The sequence below is a fragment of the Chlorocebus sabaeus genome, chromosome 2, assembly GCF_047675955.1.
Source record: "Chlorocebus sabaeus isolate Y175 chromosome 2, mChlSab1.0.hap1, whole genome shotgun sequence".
Taxonomy (NCBI): Eukaryota; Metazoa; Chordata; class Mammalia; order Primates; family Cercopithecidae; genus Chlorocebus; species Chlorocebus sabaeus.
Window position 1 is genome coordinate 58004218 of NC_132905.1, and position 20279 is coordinate 58024496.

The window sequence follows — 20279 nt, forward strand, 5'->3', positions numbered from 1 at the left end:
GACCTTTGACCGCTCGCATGCGCCGTGACGGACGTGGCACCGTTTCCATGGGGACCAGGCTGCGCGTCCTCCTTACAGCAGCGCGCGGAGTACGGCGCCGTTACAGCAGCGCGCGGAGTGCGGCGCCGTTACAGCAGCGCGCGGAGTGCGGCGCCGTTACAGCAGCGCGCGGAGTGCGGCGCCGTGGAGCTGCGCGTGAGGTGGGTAGCGCCGGCCTGACTAGCAGCGACGGAAGGACTGCGGTTCAGGGCGTCAAGGGCGTATCCCCAGGTCAGCCTCCAGAACTGGGATGACCAGGCAAGGAAGAGAGGCTCTGTCTAGCCGTGGCGCCCTGCAAGGGAGTAGGGACGAACCTCCAATCTGGATGCTCGAGGGGCGGGGGACGAAGGGAGAGCGAGGAAACTACCATTCCCAGCATGCGAAGGGGCGAGCTGCCGCCATTTTAGGTTGTCTGGCGCTGCATTGCATTCTAGGTCTTGTAGTCTCTGGGTCCACGCCCCCTCGTTTCTGGTTTCTGGACAGTTGTGCCCAAATAATTAACTCTAAGGCTTGGAATTAAAAATAACAGAAGGTACTTAGAAGCCAGATATTAGGACAAAATGGAAATAAATAGAGTAACTAGAAAACAACTCAGTCTTGTGATAAGAAATATGTTTAACTTCTGTGTGTGCCTTAATTACTCAAATTTTCTTAGCCTCAGTGTCCTCAACTATAAAACAAGGGTAATAACATCTGTTTCACTAGGATTAAAGACAAATGCTCAGTAAATGTTAGCTATTATAATACTTAACCTGCCCTCAAAAACGGAAAAATTAAGCAAAAGTTAAAAGAATTTTTTTAATAAACAAATTTTTAGAGAAGTTTTAGATTCACAACAAAATTAAGTGGAAGGCACAGAGATTTCCCCCCTCAACAGCTTCCTGCTATCAATTATTGTACCTCTTCCCCGCTTTGACAGCCTCCAACTCTCAAAAATATCCTCCACCAGAGCGGTACATTTGTTACAATCATGAACCTACATTGACATATCATTATCACTCAAAGTTTGTAGTTCACGTTAGGGTTCACTCTTGGTGTTGTACATTCTATGAGTTTGGACAAATGTACAATGACATGACTTGGCAGCACATTTGTTAGAATAATCTCCACAGTTGCAAGGCTCTTTTGGTTTTTGGGGAAAATATATATTTGTGTATGTAGTAATATCACGTCTACCAATGCAGCTGTTGCTTTCAAAAAAAGATTTATGCAGATTTCTAGAACTGCAGTTATAACCAACATCAATATATTTGCCATAACTCTTTATTAACCATATTATTTAGATATTTGATCTCACTTTACAAAATTTAAATAGAGAAGATTTTATATCACTTTCATAAAACCACCTAACAAAATAAAATATATTAAAAAGATGTTTCTTTGAAGTGATTTTCCTTAAATGTGTAACTGTAAACAATTGATTTGCCAAATGAATCGTTGATTTAATCATCGATTGCCTTTGCTCAAACATACAAACATGTTAGAATACTTTGCTTCTGATCACCATCCTTTTATCTCACATTTTTGTTGTCTGGCAATTCAGTTCATCTCTCTGTTTTTTTTAAGGAAAAATGTATTATCCTTCTTACTTTTTGCCATCAATGCTTTTGTAGATATACATTCGTGTTTACCTTCTTATTTCCCAGCATTTAATCTTTCATTCCACTTCTTTCTGATTTTAACTTTATTCTTCTCAGAATATACTATCTCCTAGTTCTTTCTACAAGATTCTTTGAATTTCTTTCAGTCTTTGCATGAAATTGTCTTTATTTTATCTTCATTTTCAAGGGATTGTTTAGCTAGGTTTATCAGTCTAGGTTAATGGTTATTTTTCCCTTTATATTTTTAAAACACTATTCTAGCCGTCAGGAAATCATGGCCCATAGACTAAATTCAGCCCATTGACTATTTTGTATGGACTGTGACTGAGCTAGGGATACACACACACACACACACACACACACACACACACATTTTACATTAAACTTTATATGTAGTTTACATTTTAAACATTTGAAAACAATTACATGGCACTTGAAAATTATATATAAACCAACTTTCAGTGTCCGTAAGAAAAATTTTGTGGGAATACATTCGTGCTCATTTGTGCTGATGTTGTCTCTGGTTGTTACTGTGCTACAATGGCAGAGTTGAATAGTTGTGTAGACAACATGTGGCTCATAAAGCTTAATGTATTTATTCTCTGGCCTTTTACAGAAGTTTGCTAACCCCTGTGCTACTGGCTTCTAATGTTGCTGATGAGAAATATTCTGTCAATCTAATTATTTTTTCATAGACAGTCTGTCTTTTGTCAGGTTCCTTTAAAGTTTTCTGTTTGTCTTTGGGTTTTGTAGTTTTACTACTATATATTTGGAGTTTATTTGTATTTTCTGCTCTGAACTGAAGGTTCATGCCTTTCATCAATACTAAAAATAATTAGCAATTATTTTCAAATGTTTCATTTATTCTTTTTGGAATTCCCATAAGACAGATGTTTTTCATTCTGTCTTACATGTATCTTGACTGAATTCTGTATTTTCTATTTCTGTGTGCTTCTTTCTAGATAATTTGTTCATAAGTATCTTCCAGTTTATTTTCTTTATTCTTCTCTGTTTTTAATCCGTCCTCTTAGTTTAAATTTCAATAACCACATATTTCATTTTTTAAGGTTCTGTTCTTTTTAAAATAATGACCTGTTCTCTTCTCATGACTTTTGTTTCTCTTTGTATATTTCTTTATTATAAACATACTTAGTTTATAGTCTGTTTCAGAGTCTATCATCTAAAGTTCTTGGTGACTTCCACAATACACAGATTATGTGGACTAGAATGCCATACCCACTTTAGTCTAGAATTTGGACTTCTCAGCAGTATTTTTGTTTTGTTTTCTACATAGAGCTTTGCGTAGAGAAAGCTTGTCACTTTCTTGGGCTGGTGAGTTTAATTTTTCTAGCCCCCTTGCTTACTGAGGGGCCCTTCCAAAGTTCCAAGTAGATGCATGGTTTAATTTTTTAATTCTCTGTTTGGAGTGAGGGCCGTTCTACCCCCAAAACCTGTGTCAGATCTGATCACTTCCTGAGGTACTGCTCACATCATTGCCCCCTGGTTGGAGAATTTCCCTTGCTCGCTTTCTTTCTTCTTTTCTTATTACCAAATTCAGTTATGTAATTATTTATACTTTCTTATTTTGTTCAGAATTTTTATATACTTGTAGCATTAGTTTATATGTTTCACAAACAAGATGTCTCATTCCAATTTTGCTTTCAATTTGAAACCAAAACAAGGAATGACAATGTTTATGGCTAGCTTTGATAGGAGTCTAGACATTATTAATTTCTCCTTCATTGTTTTCCCTGTTTTGAGCTCACTGGCTAGTATATAATAAAATTGTTTTCCCTCCAAAGGAAAGAAGGGAGGGAAAGAGAGAAGAAAGAGAGACTTACAGAAATTGAGATAATGAGAGAGAAATTGAAATCATTTTGTGACCTACTGTTTTTGTCAACAGCATTTCCCAAAGTGTCCGTCGGGAACATTAGATTCTCCACTGTTGCTGTCATTAGAGATTCTGTGGGAAAGGCTGGGTTATACAAAGAAAACAAGTTGCTTTATTATGGAACCTCTCAAAGATGTTAATGGTCCTGGTGGCCCTTCAGGAAGCCTATTGCGAGCATTTCCTACTCTTAACTACGGAACGTTTTTGGTCTCAAAATATCTCTCAAGACTGCTGATCTTCAGGGCTCCAGTTTGGAGAACTCTATTAAGAACATAGGCAGCAGCTGTCAATATTTCCCCAGTAACTCTTGACCACATGCCATCATGGCCGATTAAATATAAGAGGACCCTGAATCCATAAATAATTCCTTTCAATGTTTTTCCAATTCTATTGTTAGAATTTTTTTAGCAGCTTTGTTGGAAACAAAGAATATAGTTGCAGAAACTTCTAAACAGGCCAGTTCTCAGAAACTTCATTCTCCTATGGAGAAACATCAGCTGGTTTGCAGTGACAGCATCACAGACTACACCCAGGGGAAAACGTGTCACACCAGTATTCCCACACCATGTTCATTCTGACCATATGGAAATTGAATTAATGTCCAATTTTGTGCAATTATAACCAAACTGGCTTGTCATATCAGATTAATAGTGGACTTTTTTCTCTCTTTTGGGGACAGGATAAAAAATGTCAGTACTCACGTCTCCAAGAGGAAAGGCAGAAGTCGTTCATTGCCGAAGAACAGAATCACAGGATGTTTATTGTATCAAAAGCCTTATTAGAAAATTTACCTGCAAGCTGTTTGGGGAGCTAAATATCATCTATCTTCTGTAAGTACATAACTAAGTTCAAAAATGTTCACAATTTTGGTTGGGTGCAGTGGCTCACACCTGTAATCCCAGCATTTTGAGAGGCCAAGGCAGGTGGATCACCTGAGGCCAGGAGTTCAAGACCAGACTGGCCAACAGGTGAAATCCCATCTCTATTAAAAATACAAAAATTAGCTGAGTGTGGTGGCACATGCCTGTAGTCCCATTACTTGGGAGGCTGAGACAGGAGAGTCACTTGAACACGGGAGGCAGAGTTTGCAGTGAGCCGAGATCGCACCACTGCACTCCAGCCGAGGTGACAGAGCGAGACACTGTCTCAAAAAAAAAAAAAAAAAAAAAGATTAAAGACTAAAAAAATCTGGGATGCTGAGGTGGGCGGATCTCCCGAGGTCAGGAGTGGTCAGGCGTTTGAGACCAACCTGGCCTATATGGCGAAACCCCATCTCTACCAAAAATACAAAAAATTAGCCAGGAGTGGTGGTGCACACCTGTAGTCCCAGCTACTCAAGAGGCTGAGACAGGAGAATCTCTTGAACTTGGGAGGCCGAGGTTTCAGTGAGCCGAGATTATACCACTGCACTCCAGCCTGGGCAACACAGTGAGACTCTGTCTTTAAAAAAAAAAAAAAAGTAAAAAATTATAAAAATGAATAATCATATTTAAACAAAAGTGAAAAAGACCATCTAGAAATTAAAATGTAATTGAAATTAAAAGCTCTGTAGATGAATTAAACATCATTCATAGACACAGTTGAAGACAGAAGTAACGAGCTGGAGGATCAATACCAGTAAATTACCTAGAGTTCAACACAAAGAGAGAGAAAAAATATGAATGAAGCATGAGTCCTAGTCTAGTTAGACTTTTAGGAGATAATAGGAAGCCAGAGGGTGACTATTTGAAGAGAGAATGGCTGAGAGTTTTTCAGAATTGTTGGAAAGCACACTTCTTACATCTAGAAAACTCAGTGAATCCCAAAGGGGATAAATACACAGAGAAATCCACAATTGAGCACATCATAATGAAACAGCAAAACATTACAGCTAAAAAGATCTGAAAAATAACAGAGGAAAAAAAAAAGCCAAGTTGCCTGCAAAGAACTAAAGATTAGACTAATAGATTTCTTAGGAGCCACAATAGTAGTCAGAAGATAGTAGAATATCTTCAATAATGGAGAGAAAAATAACATCAATTTAGAATTGTGACACCATTTCACCCAGTGAAACAATTCCTAGCGGGACCTGGGAGAAAATAAATGCATTTTCTGGCAAACAAAAACCTAACTCATTTACCAATAGACTCTGAATGGAGGAAATTCCTCAGAATATGCTCTTGGAAGAACAGAGAATACCTCAGCTAGAAAGCTCAAAACACAAGAAGGAATGTCAACAAAAATATGGCAAATATGTAGGTAAATCTAAGAAGAAGTATGACTGGCATAAAACAATAATATTGAAAATGACTGATTTGTGAGGTATAAACCATATGTTAAAACTAAGATTCAGGACAAAAACAGCATATAAATTGGGAGGAACATGATTAGAATGAAAGAATTCTTCAGGTTTTATTCAAGATGGAGGGCGTGGTAAGTGGTATGCAAACAGACTCCCCCGGCTCCCGTGAGCCGCACATCCTGTCACTTAGGCAGTTGTGTAGTCTGTTCTCACAGAGAATCATGGCTCACCCTATGCAACCAATGGAAAGCAGCAGAAGTGAGACCCTATTTGACTTCAAGTCTGAGACATAAGAAGTCTTGCAACTTCCAGTGGGTCTCCGGAAGTGCTCCTTCTCAGAACCCGATGCCGCACTGATGAAAGCTCCAGTCACATGGCTCCCTGTGGGTGCTTCATTTGACAGCCTCTGCTGAGCTCCCCGCTGGCAACTGCCACCAGCTGCCAACCATGCAAGTAAGCTGTCTTAGACACTGAGTCTTCAGATGGCTTTAGCCACTGCTGCCATTTGATAGCCTGAGATACCACGCAAAAACTGCTTAGTTCAACCCAGGCAGCCCACAGAACCGTGAGAGATAATAATTGTTACTTAAAGCCACTAAGGTTTGGGGTAGTTTATTACACATCAGTTGATAACTGGAACAGACAGTAAAGACTGTTAGGAATATATGTTAACATGGTTAAGATCATCATTAAAAGAATAGGTGTAGAGATGATAACTTCTGATCTATAGAGGGAAAAATGGAATGAGAAATTTAAAACGAACCCTGAATCTAAGAGGACAAGACAAGAGCAGGAAAACAGAAACAAAAAGCATAGGATGTATTAAAATCACAGAATAAGAAAATAAGTTTTACTACATCAGTAATCATAATAAATGCATCGGACAAAATTCTTCCATTAAAAGATTAAGATGGGCAGATTGGCTGAATACAAAACAAAACTGATATTCTATTTATGAGACAGACCTAATGTATAAAGTCACAGAAATATTTAAAGTCAAAGTATCAGGAAAAAAAGATATGCCACCCAAAATCTCAACCAAAACAAGGGCTACTATTGCTATATCAGCAGCAGACAGCATATAGTTCAGGATGAAAAGCTCCCTACAGGTAAAGAGGGTCACTATATAAGGATAAAACTGTTCTTGGGAGACCTAAGACAGCTTTAAACTTACATGCTTCTAATGACACGATTCTAAAATAGATAAAGTGAAAGTCAGTAGAACTGGTAGAGCACTGGAGACTCTCTCGCCTCCCTGTATTCCCTGTGCCTTTTTGTGTCGTTCTCCCTGCTGTAGTCTCCACGTTTTCCATCTTTGCTGAGCCTGTGACTCCCCCGATAGAATGTGATGGAAGTGGGGCTGTCCTGGTCCCAGGCCCAAGTGTTAAGATGGCCTGACAGCAGGGCTGACCCAGGGGAGGCACGAGGGACATCCTGGGTACTCACTCCCAGCTAGGGCCCCTGCATGAACCTGAGAGTGAACAGCTCCTTCCATTTTTGAACCCTGGGTCCCTCTGGCCTCACCCTAGTTCGAGCCCTTGCTGGAAGCTTTCAGTTTTGTGCTCTTCGAACCTTGCACTACCACGTAAAAATTCTGTCTACTCTACTGGACATAACACCCAGAGAGGCCATATCATAAGAGAGAAGCGTGCGTCTGCCTAGAGGAGAACTGAGGAGCGCAGCCTCCAGCAAGAAGGAAGGCCCCATGTCACCCTTCCCGGCGCACCCCAGCCCCTTTGGGCCACCCTCACTGAGGCACAAGACACATGAGGGTAAAAAACCATCTTGGAGGTTCTTGCCCCAACAGATACCCCTACTGTACCCAGTCTGAATTTCTCACCCATAGAGTCATGAGCAAATAAAACAGCGTAGCCACTAAATTTGGGATAACCTGTTATGCAGAAATAGATTAACAAAATAGCAGGTTTTAGAGGGAACTTAACAACCTTAAATACTTAGAAGAGAAGAAAGACCTGAAATAAAGTTCAGAGTTTACCTCCAAGGTAGAACAAGAACAGTCGAATCAGCTCAAGGAAAACTGGAAATAAAGGACAAGAGAGCACATTAATGAAACAGAAAACAAGCATCTGGTAGAGGATAAACAAAGCCAAAAGTTGGTTCTTTAAAAAGCCTAAAGAAAGAAAAAACTTCTGACAAGATTAATCAGGAAAAAAAGGAAAACTTTCAAAGTAATGTGAAAAGGACATAATAACTACAGATATTGCTGAGGTTAAGCAGGTAATAAAAGGGTATTATAGATCCACAATCCTTTAACTAAATCCCTTGTGACTAGTTGTGTTTCAGAATGCAGAATTTTAAAAATTAGTTTCATCCATTGATGAAATATTATTGAATTCCACCCATGAGGGCTGGAGAGATTTCCCATGATTACATACGTTAGGATATCTGTGGTAAAAATGTAAGAATATTTTATATATGGGATCAAGACTGTAGAGTAACCTCATGTCACTTCAAGTCCAATTTTGCTGCTTCCAGTTAGGGCTTTGTGAATTTAAAGGGATTGGGGACCTGTATAAAAAAAAACTGTATGCCAATAAATTTGAAAATATGGGGTCCCAGAAAAGTTTCTTAAAATCAACTTAAGAAATGATAGAGGCCGGGCACGGTGGCTCACGCCTGTAATGCCAGCGCTTTGGGAGGCCGAGACGGGCGGATCACAAGGTCAAGAGATCGAGACCATCCTGGCTAACACAGTGAAACCCCATCTCTACTAAAAATACAAAAAAAAAAAAATTAGCCGGGCATGGTGGCAGGCGCCTGTAGTCCCAGCTACTCAGGAGGCTGAGGCAGGAGAATGGCGTGAACCTGGGGGGCGGAGCTTGCAGTGAGCAGAGATCGTGCCACTGCACTCCAGCCTGGGCAACAGAGCGAGACTCCGTCTCAAAAAAAAAAAAAAAAAAGAAATGATAGAAACCCATTAAATTGAATTGTTAATTTTAAATCCTCCCACCAATAAAATGGTAGGCACAACTGTCTTTACAAGCAGTCCTACCAAACATTCAGGGATTGGGTATGTCCCAAATAAATACAAGTTCTTGGAAGCAGAAGAGAATACTTTTTAGCTTACTTTATGAGGCTAGCATAATGTTAATATCAAAATAAGACAAAGACAATACAAGAAAGGAAAGTTAATGGCCAATCTCACATAGAAAGAGAAATGAAATTAACATTCATGCCTTGCTCATGAACATGGATGTAAAAATTCTAAAAAAAAAAATAGGAAAGGAATCTAATAATGAACTAAAAAGATATGATTATGATTAATTGATCATGGTATTCAAGATTGGTTTAATATTAGAAAATGGATTAGTCTAATTCATCAAATTAACAAAGGAGAAAATGTAATCTTCTCAATAAAGACAAAATCATTTGATAAAATGCAATATTCTTAGTAATAATTCTTAACAAAATAAGAATATAAGATGATTCTCATATGTGTAAAAACCTTTAACAAACACCATATGTAATGATAAAATATTAAAACAATCCCTGTATAATAAATGAGGATGTCTGTTGTCATGAGATCCTAGCTATTGCAGTAAGGGAGAGCAAAAGCAATAAAATGTACTAGGATTTGAAAGGAATTGTCATTTTTTGCAGGTGATATATTCTCTACTTAGAAAATTGGCAGGAATATGAATTAGAATGAATACAGAAGTTTAAAATTCCTGGCTATAAAGTCATTGAGCAAAAACCCATTGCATTTTTATATACTAACAATGAACAGAAAACATTTTTCTATTTATGCCCATGCCAAAGAATATAAAGTACCTAGTATAAAACTGACAAAATAACTCCAAACTCATTATGGGGTAAATTGTCAACTATTGAAAGACATTAAGGAAAGCCTAAATACAGTAGCCGCCCCCCTCCCTTATCTGAGGGAAATATATTCCAAGACCCCCAGTGAATGCCTGAAACTGAGGATAGTACCACATCCAATTATTACTAGTCAGAACACATTTTTGTTCATGCCTTCCACCTACAAATGTAATGGCTTTTCCATCTTAACTAAGCATTTGCTATGCACTGTGACTGTAACTTTTGTAGTTTGAGGTGCGACAGGACAACTAGCACGAATTTTTTTTCCATTTTCAAAATTTCACAGATTAAAGATTTCTTCTTACCCTAGATCTTAGCAACCTCAGCATACAATTTATTTTTTCATCATTAAGTTGAGAATTTTCACCTTTTCACGTAAAGGAAGCCTTTTACGGCTTCTCTTCAGCATATCTGAATTACCAGCATCAGTGCTCTTGCACTTTGAACCAAACAAAGTACTGTGATGCAGTGACAGTCGATCTGGTAACAGAGTGCAGTTATCAGATCTAATTCTAGGTGACTCACGGGCAGCAGCATCTACAGTGTGGGTCTGCTGGACAATTCCTGGGCAGGACGGGGTGGAATGGCATGTAATTTCATCTTGCTACTCAGAATGGCATGCAATTATAAATTTATAGATTGTTTATTTCTGGAATTTTCCATTTAGTATTTTCTAACTGCCGTTGACTGCAATTAACTATGAAACTGTGGGCCATGAAACCACGAAGAAGTGGGGGGACTATGGTATTTCAAGAGGTAGACTACATTTTGGACAGGAAGATTCAAATCACAAAGTCAGTTTCCCTCCACCCCCATCAAAATCCTGACAAGATTATTTGTCAAGCTTAATGAGTCTAAATCTGTATGGGAAAGCAAAGGTTCAGGATAATCTGAAGGAAGAAAAATAAGGTGGAGAGGCTTGCCAACTAAAGATTCATTGTAGGTATAGTAATCAGGGCAGTGTGGTAATTTGCAGGGAATTGACAAAAGACAGATGGACCAGGATAGAGATCCCAGAAACAGACCCATACCTATATAAAAATTTGATGATGGCTTTGTGGGGAAGGATTGTGCCACTCAGTAAATGGTGCTGAGAGAGTTTGTTGTTCACATGGAAAAGAAAATAGTAACCAACCTCATGTAGTGGAAAACTTTTAAAAATTAATTGAGTGAATTTATGATATAAATGTGAAAAATCGATGACAGAACCTTCTGGATTCCAAATTCATTTATCCACCTTCCTGGTGAATGCCAGCCCTTGGATACCTAGTAGGCACTTGAATCCAGCGTGGTCTTCACCTTTAATCCACTCTTCCCACACTTTTCCTATCTCAGTAACTCCAGCCTTCCCCTTGCTCAGACCCCAAACATTTAAAAAAAAAAAAAAAGTTAAAATGGGATCTTTATAACTGAAAGGGTTGCAACCTATCTTAGAAGCCAGTGTATTTTCAGAAGTAAAAGCAAATTTAAATTTTCACTGATGTCCTGAAGCTTCCAAAACAGCTGCTACTAAGCCCACACAGTGTTTCATTTTTTTATATTAGGCAACTCCTGTCCCTTGGCCAAGTCAACTGCAAGGCTTAATGACTTATTTTATAGACATTAAAAAAAAAAAAAAAGGTGGTTCTTTTGTGGTCTGTGTGTTTGGTTTTATTTTATTGACTGCCTGTTCAGTTATAGAAGTACAGGAACGAATAAAACTGATCTCACCTAAGGCTGGGCGCGGTGACTCACACCTCTAATCCCAGCACTTTGGGAGGCCAAGGTCAGGGGATCACGAGGTCAGGAGATCGAGACCATCCTGGCTAACACGGTGAAACCCCGTCTCTACTAAAAATACAAAAAATTAGCCGGGCATGGTGGCGGGCGCCTGTAGTCCCAGCTGCTGGGGAGTCTGAGGCAGGAGAATGGCGTGAACCCAGGAGGTGGAGCTTGCAGTGAGCCAAGATCGCGCCACTGCACTCCAGCCTGGGTGACACAGCAAGACTCCGTCTCAAAAAAAAAAAAAAAAAAAAAAAAAACAACAAATCAAGCAGAAAAGGCGAGTGCTGTTTCACTAAGATTTCCATCAAGTATAAAGAAAATAAGTTTTGTACAAGGAACTTAAACAAATTTACCAGAAAAAAACAACCCCATCAAAAACTGGGCAAAGGTTATGAACAGATGCTTCTCAAAAGAAGACATTTATGTAGCCAACAGACATGAAAAAATGCTCATCATCACTGGTCATTAGAGAAATGCAAATCAAAACCACAATGAGATACCATCTCAAGTCAGTTAGAATGGCAATCATTAAAAAGTCAGGAAACAACAGATGCTGGAGAGGATGTGGAGAAATAGGAATGCTTTTACCCTGTTGGTGGGAGTGTGAATTAGTTCAACCATTGTGGAAGACAGTGTGGCAATTCCTCAAGGATCTAGAACTAGAAATACCATTTGACCCAGCCATCCCACTACTGGGTATATACCCAAAGGATTATAAGTCATTCTACTATAAAGACACATGCACACGTATATTTATTACAGCACCATTCACAATAGCAAAGACTTGGAACCAACCCAAATATCCTTTAATAATAGACTGGATAAAGAAAATGTGACACATATACACCATGGAATACTATGCAGCCATAAGAAAAGATGAGTTCATGTCCTTTGCAGGGACATGGATGAAGCTGGAAATCACCATTCTCAGCAAACTATCACAAGAATGAAACACCAAACACCACATGTTCTCACTCATAAGTGGGAGTTAAACAATGAGAACACAGGGAGGGGAACGTCACACACTAGGGCCTGTCAGAGTGGGAGTTAGGGGAGGGATGACATTAGGAGAAATACCTAATGTAGGTGACGGGTTGATGGGTGCAGCAAACCAACATGGCACGTGTATACCTATGTAACAAACCTATATGTTCTGCACTTGTATCCCAGAACTTAAAGTATAATAAATAAAAAATAAAATAAAATAAAAATAAAGTTCCAGAGCAGGAAAACTAATATACTTTGACAGTAACCAGTCCACATTATTTTAATGGGTTGTTTACTGGGTGATAAATTAGGAAACTTTTTGTGATGATGTAAACATTGATTTATGTGTGGAGGGGGTGGATGTGATTCAAAGGTGTATTTATTTTCTAAAGTTAGTTAAATTGTACCCACAAAATCATTTCACTGCATGTAAATTATACCACGTTAAAATATTATAAAAAATTGTATAACATCTGAATGTAAAAAAAGAAAATAAGTTTTGGCTATGCTGGGAAATTTTCCTAAGCAGTTGAATAAATGAGGCATTGCTCCAATGAAAAGAGCTCTGATTTCCATTTTGTATGAAATACCTGTGTATGTGTGTGTGTACTAATAGGGCTCCTTCAGTTTGGATTTGGCTTATTACAAAGAAGAGTTTAAAATCCAACATTTGAAAGTATGCCTTCTCAGCCGGGCGCGGTGGCTCATGCCTGTAATCCCAGCACTTTGGGAGGCTGAGGTGGGTGGATCATGAAGTCAAGAGATAGAGACCACAGAGTGAGACTCCGTCTCAAAAACAATAATAATAAAAAAAAAAAGAGATTGAGACCATCCTGGCCAACATGGTGAAACCTTGTCTCTACTAAAAATACAAAAATTAGCTGGACGTGGTGGCAGGCATCTGTAGTCGCAGCTACTCAGGAGGCTGAGGCGGGAGGATCACTTGAACCCCAGAGGGGGAGGTTGTGGTGAGCCGAGATCGCGCCACTGCACTCCAGCCTGGGTGACAGAGCAACACTCTGTCAAAAATATATATATGGTGTGTGTGTATATATATATATCTCCTCTTCTTTCCCTTTGTTCCCATGGTGATTTTTATCTGTGCTATGGAGGACCTAGTGGCTAAGGGGTAATAAGTAAAAATTATATACATAAAAAGATAATGCTACAAAAGTTACTTTTTACAGTCAGCTATTTGTAAACTGTAGTGCATTTTCCCATTGAAACAAAGTAATTCATGACTGGCTTCCCAGGCCAACCCACAAAAGCATATTGAATCTTTAATGTCTATGTGGTATATAGTATTGTGCTAATTGTACTATAGGACCCAGCTGCCATCCTGAAGTTCCCATGGATAAATGCATTTCGTTAGAATTACAGGAGCACATTGTTCTTTGCTTCCCTGAGGGGATGGTGGCTGCGCTGTCCCAAATTCTTGCCCACTTCTTCCTCCCTACGATTGCCACTATCGTCAGAGCTGATGTGTACGGCGTCTGGTGCATTTTCTCATCTGGTTTAGAGGGAGCACTCTCAGCTTGAGACCATAGGTCATGACTCTGGGAGTCTGGGGCAGAGGAGCCCAAAAGACCAAGAGCTGGAGGGAGATGATAGAGGTAGATGGAAGTGAAGGGTTCAGTGAGAAGTTTTGGGGCTGCATCCCTGTGCTAAAGAGCCCTGTGTGGATACTGTATTCTAGGAACCTGGGACAGTCTACTGCCTCTTTTCCTTGACAGCCAGTGCTTGTATGGGGCCCCTGGACCAGGAGCAGCCCTGTTTCATTCCCCTGTGGCTGAGGAGTGTGATCATATGTGGCTGCTGTGTCTTCCTCTGAGAAGGGACAGTGGCTGCAGGCACTGAGATTGATATCCCCAGCACAATGTTTCCCAAAGAGATCCGTACATCTGGTGGTACCCAGGGGGATTTCACTTGCTACATGCAGGAAAACATTTTGTTTTAAATGTTACATATTTATTTTTATAGTTACCTTCTTCTTCTTCTTCTTCTTCTTCTTCTTCTTCTTCTTCTTCTTCTTCTTCTTCTTTTTTTTTTTGAGACGGACTCTTGCTCTGTCGCCAGGCTGCAGTGCAGTGGCGTGATCTTGGCTGGCTGCAACCTCCACCTCCTGGATTCAAGTCATTCTCCTGCCTCAGCCTCCCGAGTAGCTGGAACTACAGGCGTGTGCCATCACTCCCAGCTAATGTTTGTATTTTTAGTAGAGGTGGGGTTTCACCGTGTTGGCCAGAGTGGTCTCGATCTCTTGACCTTGTGATCTACCTGCCTCGGCCTTCAGAAGTGCTGGGATTACAGGCTTGAGCCACTGCGCCCGGCCTTTACCTTCTATTTATAGCAAGAGATACTGGTTTTCCATTTATGGTAGCGATGTATATTTCCTATTAAAACTTTAAGCCCAAAGTAAATTGATTTAAAGAAAAAAGTACAGGAAGTGCATGTGTGTGAGAGACTGCTGTTTGGTGAACTGCTCTAGTAAAAGGGTACACTGTCAAGTGAGATAAAGCAGACTACAAATAGTATAGGTTGTGGGATTCCATTTTTATTTTTTTATTATTTATTATTATTATTTTTGAGATGGAGTCTCGCTCTGTCGTCCAGGCTGGAGTGCAGTGGTGCGATCTTGGCTCACTGCAGCCTCTGCCTGCCAGGTTCAAGCGATTCTCTGCCTCAGCCTCCCAAGTCGCTGGGATTACAGGCGTGTACCATGATACCCAGCTAATTTTTGTATTTTTAGTCGAGATGGGTTTTCACCATGTTGGCCAGGCTGTCTTGAACTCCTGGCCTCAAGTAATCTGCCCACCTTGGCCTCCCAGAATGCTGGGATTACAGGTGTGAGCCACCGTGCCTGGCCAGATTCCAGTTTTAAAAACACATGGTGTACATTTCAACATATAGTTTACCCTCATGAAAAGATAAGTATGGAGAGACAGAAACCAAAGTATTGACAGTAGTTGGTTGTCTATGGAAGGTGGGATTAAAACTGATTTTCCAAATTATTTTTTTCTCTTCTTGCTTAGATTTTCTCATTCTTTCTGCACTGACAGTGTATTCCTTCTGTGATAAAAACATAGCTGGAAAGCCCATGTCACTTTCTGTCCTCCTGTCGTCTCCTCTTCGCCTCTTCCTCCAGTTACATGCTTGCTTCTTCCTGTTCTCCTCAAGAAGGAACGTGGGTAACTGCTGCCTTCTTTGTGTTTTGAGTGACTGTTTAACTATTTTTTCCTCCAACTTAAAATGCCAGTAGATTTTATTTCACTAAGAAAGTAAAAAATACATTTAAATTTATGCACAAATGGTTCTTGGAGGTGGTAAACTATATGCTGCCTTTAAGTGCCTTTAAGTCTTGCTGCCTTGATGGGCCACAAGACAGGGTAACAGTTGGGAGGGATTGTCAAGATAGTCCCTCTGAGACAACCACCAGAATAAGACTGGAAGGCCTGCTTCTCCTCTCTTCACTTTATTAACTCACTGGGTTACCTTAGCTTAAGCAAGACCCCTGAGAGTCCCCATTTCTGCAGCTGGGTCAGACGATAATCCAGATTCCCAGATTCCATATGAATGAATCAGTAAGCCCAGGGACATGGACTCACAGTTTGGAGGAATTGCTTGAGAATGGTAACTGAGATGGAGCTAAACTGTTAGCTTTACCACTGTATATAGGTGACCCATTCATCTGAGTTTGCCCAGGACTTTCATTTTTTTAAGCCATGAAAGTCTTATATCTTGGGCACTCCCAGTCCTGGGCAAAGAGGGACACTTGGCCACCCTAACCGCAGATGTTTAGGTCAAACACAGTGGTATTGGCAACATGGAGAGGATGGGAAAACTGTGTAGTCAAATATCTTCCTAGCCAATCTCCCAGGGAAAGATAGTAGATACTCAATATCATAAATGTAATACCTTTCTCATGAAATGCCATTTTGAATACAAGTTTAGTCGACAGCACCACTTGTTCTGAATGATGTACCCCAAAGTGGCTGCAATATCATTCCCACCTTTTCCAGAGATTATCAGCCCTCATGCAATGGCTGCTGAGCTCCAGTAGCCAGAGGGGAAGAAATGATATGTCCTCACCTCACTTTTTGTAATCTTATTCATGTTTGCAATTTTAATCATTTCTACAGAGAAAAGGCAAACCTTGCTGTTACCCTCTGCAATGACAAGGAGGAGATCATGGCCCAGGCCACCTTCCTGGACTACCCCAACTGGAATGTTGCCAAGCAGGACGACTGGGTGTCAGTGTTCCGGGAGCTCGACAGTGACATCCCATGCACAGTAAGAAATCACATACAATGCTTATTAGAACACCCTGAATCTTGAGGGGGAGTCCTGTGTTTGTAATTATGTCTTTCCAAGTTTTGCACTGAACAGTGTATGACATCATGACACTTAAAAGTGAAGGTAGCTGGTGGGGAGGAAAAGGGCTGAGAGTAGTGCCAGAAGGGATAGGAAAGGGCAGGGAGTTGCCAAGTTGGCTAGCCGCTGGCAAGGCCTGGATCATGCTCCACTAATGAGGGCAGGGGAGGAATTAGTGGAAGTGTCAAACGTGTGCTTCCAGGTCTTGTGTTGTTCTCCAGGCGTCAGTGTCCAAGGTCATTGATATGTTAGGAGAGCACCTGCCATCTACACGCTTGCCCTTGTAATCATGACAGCAGAGCCTCAGACTTCTGTCATATTCTATAATTTTCAAAATGCCCTCGTGAACCTTGGCTTATTTAATATCTTCTAGCTGCCGGCACATGACAACTTGTCGGCCAACAGAAGCTAGGTTAGTGGTTCCCAGGAGTCTGGCCTGGGTACCTGGTGCCAAATGTGAGCTTTCCCTACATGCAACCTGCCAGAGCCAGGCTAGAGACAGGCCCCAGTTTTTGTGGAGTGCCAGAGGCTGCAACTCTGGGCAGCACCCTTGCCTTATGGTGGAATTCTGCAGCATGTCCCCAGAGCCCTCATGTCAGAAGAAAAGGGAATGCCAAATGAGTGTGTGGGTGAATTCACCCCCCGTACACGTGTGTAAATGTGCACACATGCACACACCCCTAAGCAAATTATTCAGCATTTATTTCACTAGATGGTGCCTTCCTCTCATCTTTTGTGCTCTCTCCTACCCTGCCACCCTGTATACCCAAGGACTGTTGTCAGAAAAATTATCCCAAACTTGGAAATAGACCAAAAAGATTATTTCAGTCCGATGCTTGCACCTTTGGTTGACTAGCCTGTTTTACAATGCTGTAGGAATGGCGATTAGCCTGTAGATTTTTGTCCATTAGGATGTAAAGAATTCCTGTCTGGAAAGAGGCAACCTCAAAGTTTATGGTTTATTATGGTTATTTGGTATCTAATCCAGCAATCTTATTCTTTCCTTTTCCTAGTAAATCAGCTGAAGTATCCAGCTCTTCAAGTGCAAAGAATCATTTTTATCATCTCACTGGTTGCCTCACTAATTGATGAGTTGAAGTTGAATAAACCTCTGATAGATTTTTTTTTTATATTTGCATTAGGGTTATGATTTTACCTTTCTGAAAATTATAAATTAACACTCTTACTCATAAACACATGTCCCTTCTGTTTCTTTTCAAACTATCTTCTATGACAGCATAGAGCTGGGCTGTCCAATGTGGTTGCCACCAGCTTTATGTAACTAATGAACGCTTGAAATGTCGCTAGTCTGAATTGAGGTGTTCCATAAGTATAAAATATGCCAGATTTCAAATACTTAGTAGAAAACAAAGAGCGTATAATATCTCCTTAATGATTTTTATAATGATTGCTTGTTAAAATGATACTATTTTGAATATATTAGGTTAAATATTAAATTAAATATTAAACATTAATTCACCTGTTTGTCATTATTCTTTTTTAATGTGTCTACTAGAAAATTTGAAATGACGTTTGTGGCTTGCATTGCTTTTCTGCTGGATGTCACCAGTATATAGAGCCTTAAGGTTTAATGTAATACCTATCCCAGGGGTATTTGCAGCTGAAGTAATGATTTTTATCCTAAAGCTAAAGAATAAATCTTGCATTGTCATATTTATGATGGAAGAGAGAATTTGGGAGACAAATCAAGCAAATCATAAGCCGTGTGCTCCTGAGGCTAGCCCTATTCAGAATGTAAGGCAGATGTTGAGTGAGATTATTGTGGGATTAAATGAGTGAATACACAGCAAGTGCTTAAAATCATGTCGTCGTCATCATTATCTGGACTTTTGGGATTTGTATTGTTTGCCTTTTGGGAGTTTTCTAGCTCATGAATCAAAACACAGTTCTCCTCTTGCGCTTTTAGGCGCTATGTAGTTCTTTCCGAGTGCTTCTGAGTCACACACCATCCAACAGAAATGGGGGCAAGGCACACAGAAGTGCCATTGGTCCCACAAAGCTGTCTAGAAAGTTATTCAAAAAACAAGAAACCTAGGCAGCACCCGTGCTGTCCTGATATAGGTGCCAGCACTACCCTCACCAGTCAGCCAGTCCACGTCTGCACTATTTCCAGAATTTGAAGATTTGTTCATAAGCACAGAGGTACCAAGTTGAGTGGACCAATGTGTGGATGTTTGAACCACTTACTCATTGTTTAGGCCACTTTAAAAATCTGCAGAAGGAGGAGACAAAGCTCTTTTAAACCTTGGAAGATTTAACTGGAAAGTCATGTTAGAATCTTGCTACTGTGAGTTTTCAGCTCCCAGGTTTTCTGGATCCCAAGAGTAATATTTGATTCTGACTCTGGGAATGTTGAACAAAACAAGCCAATGGATTCTGAACGTGGCATCTGCCTTCCATTTTTCAAATTCATAAGAGAATCTCTCCCGCCTGTCACATGAATAGAGCAGCAGCTGCTGACTCAAGAGCGCCGGGAAAAGGGTGATTGTCTTTCACTTGGCATAGACACCCCTGAGGACAAGACTACTGAGTTAATAATCGATTTCACTCCCCTGCAGGCTCTTCCCTGCCCACAGCTCATTCGTGAGGGCAGGAGGAAGGGCGGGCGCTCTGGACTCATTTACGATCCCTGTTTCCTTGAATAATTCTGAGCGAGGAGGACAGAAGGCGGCAAACGGACTCAGTGAGACAGCTCCAATGCCGCCTGGGTGTTGCATCACTTAAGACATAAAATATCAACCCTGAATGCCAGGCTGTTCTGTGTCTGTGGATGCCCCGAAACCCTCCTCCAACCCTGCTCTGACCTAGCCCGAATGCTGACTCAGCCTTTAATCCGTGTTCTCTTTTCTTCTGCAGCCCCTGAATACGTTGTTCATGCACCTCTTTGTGGCTGTGGATGAGTATTCTGTTGGCTGTTGCAAAGAGATTCTTCGGTGAGTGGATGGGGCGGTGCAGTGGTGAACATGAAAGAGACTATGTGGATAGTTTTGAAATAGTTTTTAAAAGACATGAAATTCTTTGGGGTGTTTAATTTGGTTGTAATTTGTGGCTATATTAAAATATTTACTTTGAATAGCAATCATATTTCTGAAAGAAGATAATTCTTTGAATCTGTTGTCCATTCTGCACGCTGATATCATTTGAGGCAAACTGGTAGTACAGTAATTTAAAGAAATGGATTTGGGGTGAGAGGAGTAGGAGAAGAGTTAAGTGTCACAAGCTTGGACATTTCTAAAAACTGCTTTTCTTCATCTTATCCTTAGAAATGTTTGTTAACATGACAGACTTCAAAGCATCCTGAATAATAGGATGCATGGAAAATGACCAGCAGGGCTACTGAGTCATGGCGCTGTGTCTCTGACAGCCTCTGACAGCCTGCACAGACATTTGGGGGTGGTGACCGCAGCTTTCAAGTCACTTTGTAATGTCACACCAGACCGTCCAGATGCCAGGTCAAAGGTTAATATTAGCAGAAATCTGGTGT

At 40.4% G+C, this 20279-nt stretch overlaps 1 protein-coding gene across 5 annotated transcripts in view; it reads left to right on the top strand.

Annotated features, from left to right (window-relative positions):
• The first annotated feature begins 9 nt into the window (after positions 1 to 9).
• CFAP61 (cilia and flagella associated protein 61) overlaps positions 10 to 20279 on the top strand; it is a 282902-nt gene continuing 262632 nt past the window's right edge. Inside the window, exons 1-4 of one of the 5 annotated variants that reach the window (XM_073008639.1) lie at positions 10 to 200; positions 4211 to 4361; positions 16543 to 16693; positions 19652 to 19728. In XM_073008639.1, the coding sequence (XP_072864740.1) occupies positions 4219 to 4361; positions 16543 to 16693; positions 19652 to 19728 (371 nt within the window). In that variant the 5' untranslated portion in view covers positions 10 to 200; positions 4211 to 4218. Of the gene's footprint in view, positions 271 to 4210; positions 4362 to 4688; positions 6266 to 15352; positions 15592 to 16542; positions 16694 to 19651; positions 19729 to 20279 lie in introns of those variants that run through there. The other 4 variants (XM_007961384.3, XM_007961391.3, XM_037993952.2 and 1 more) reach the window with 4 other exon arrangements.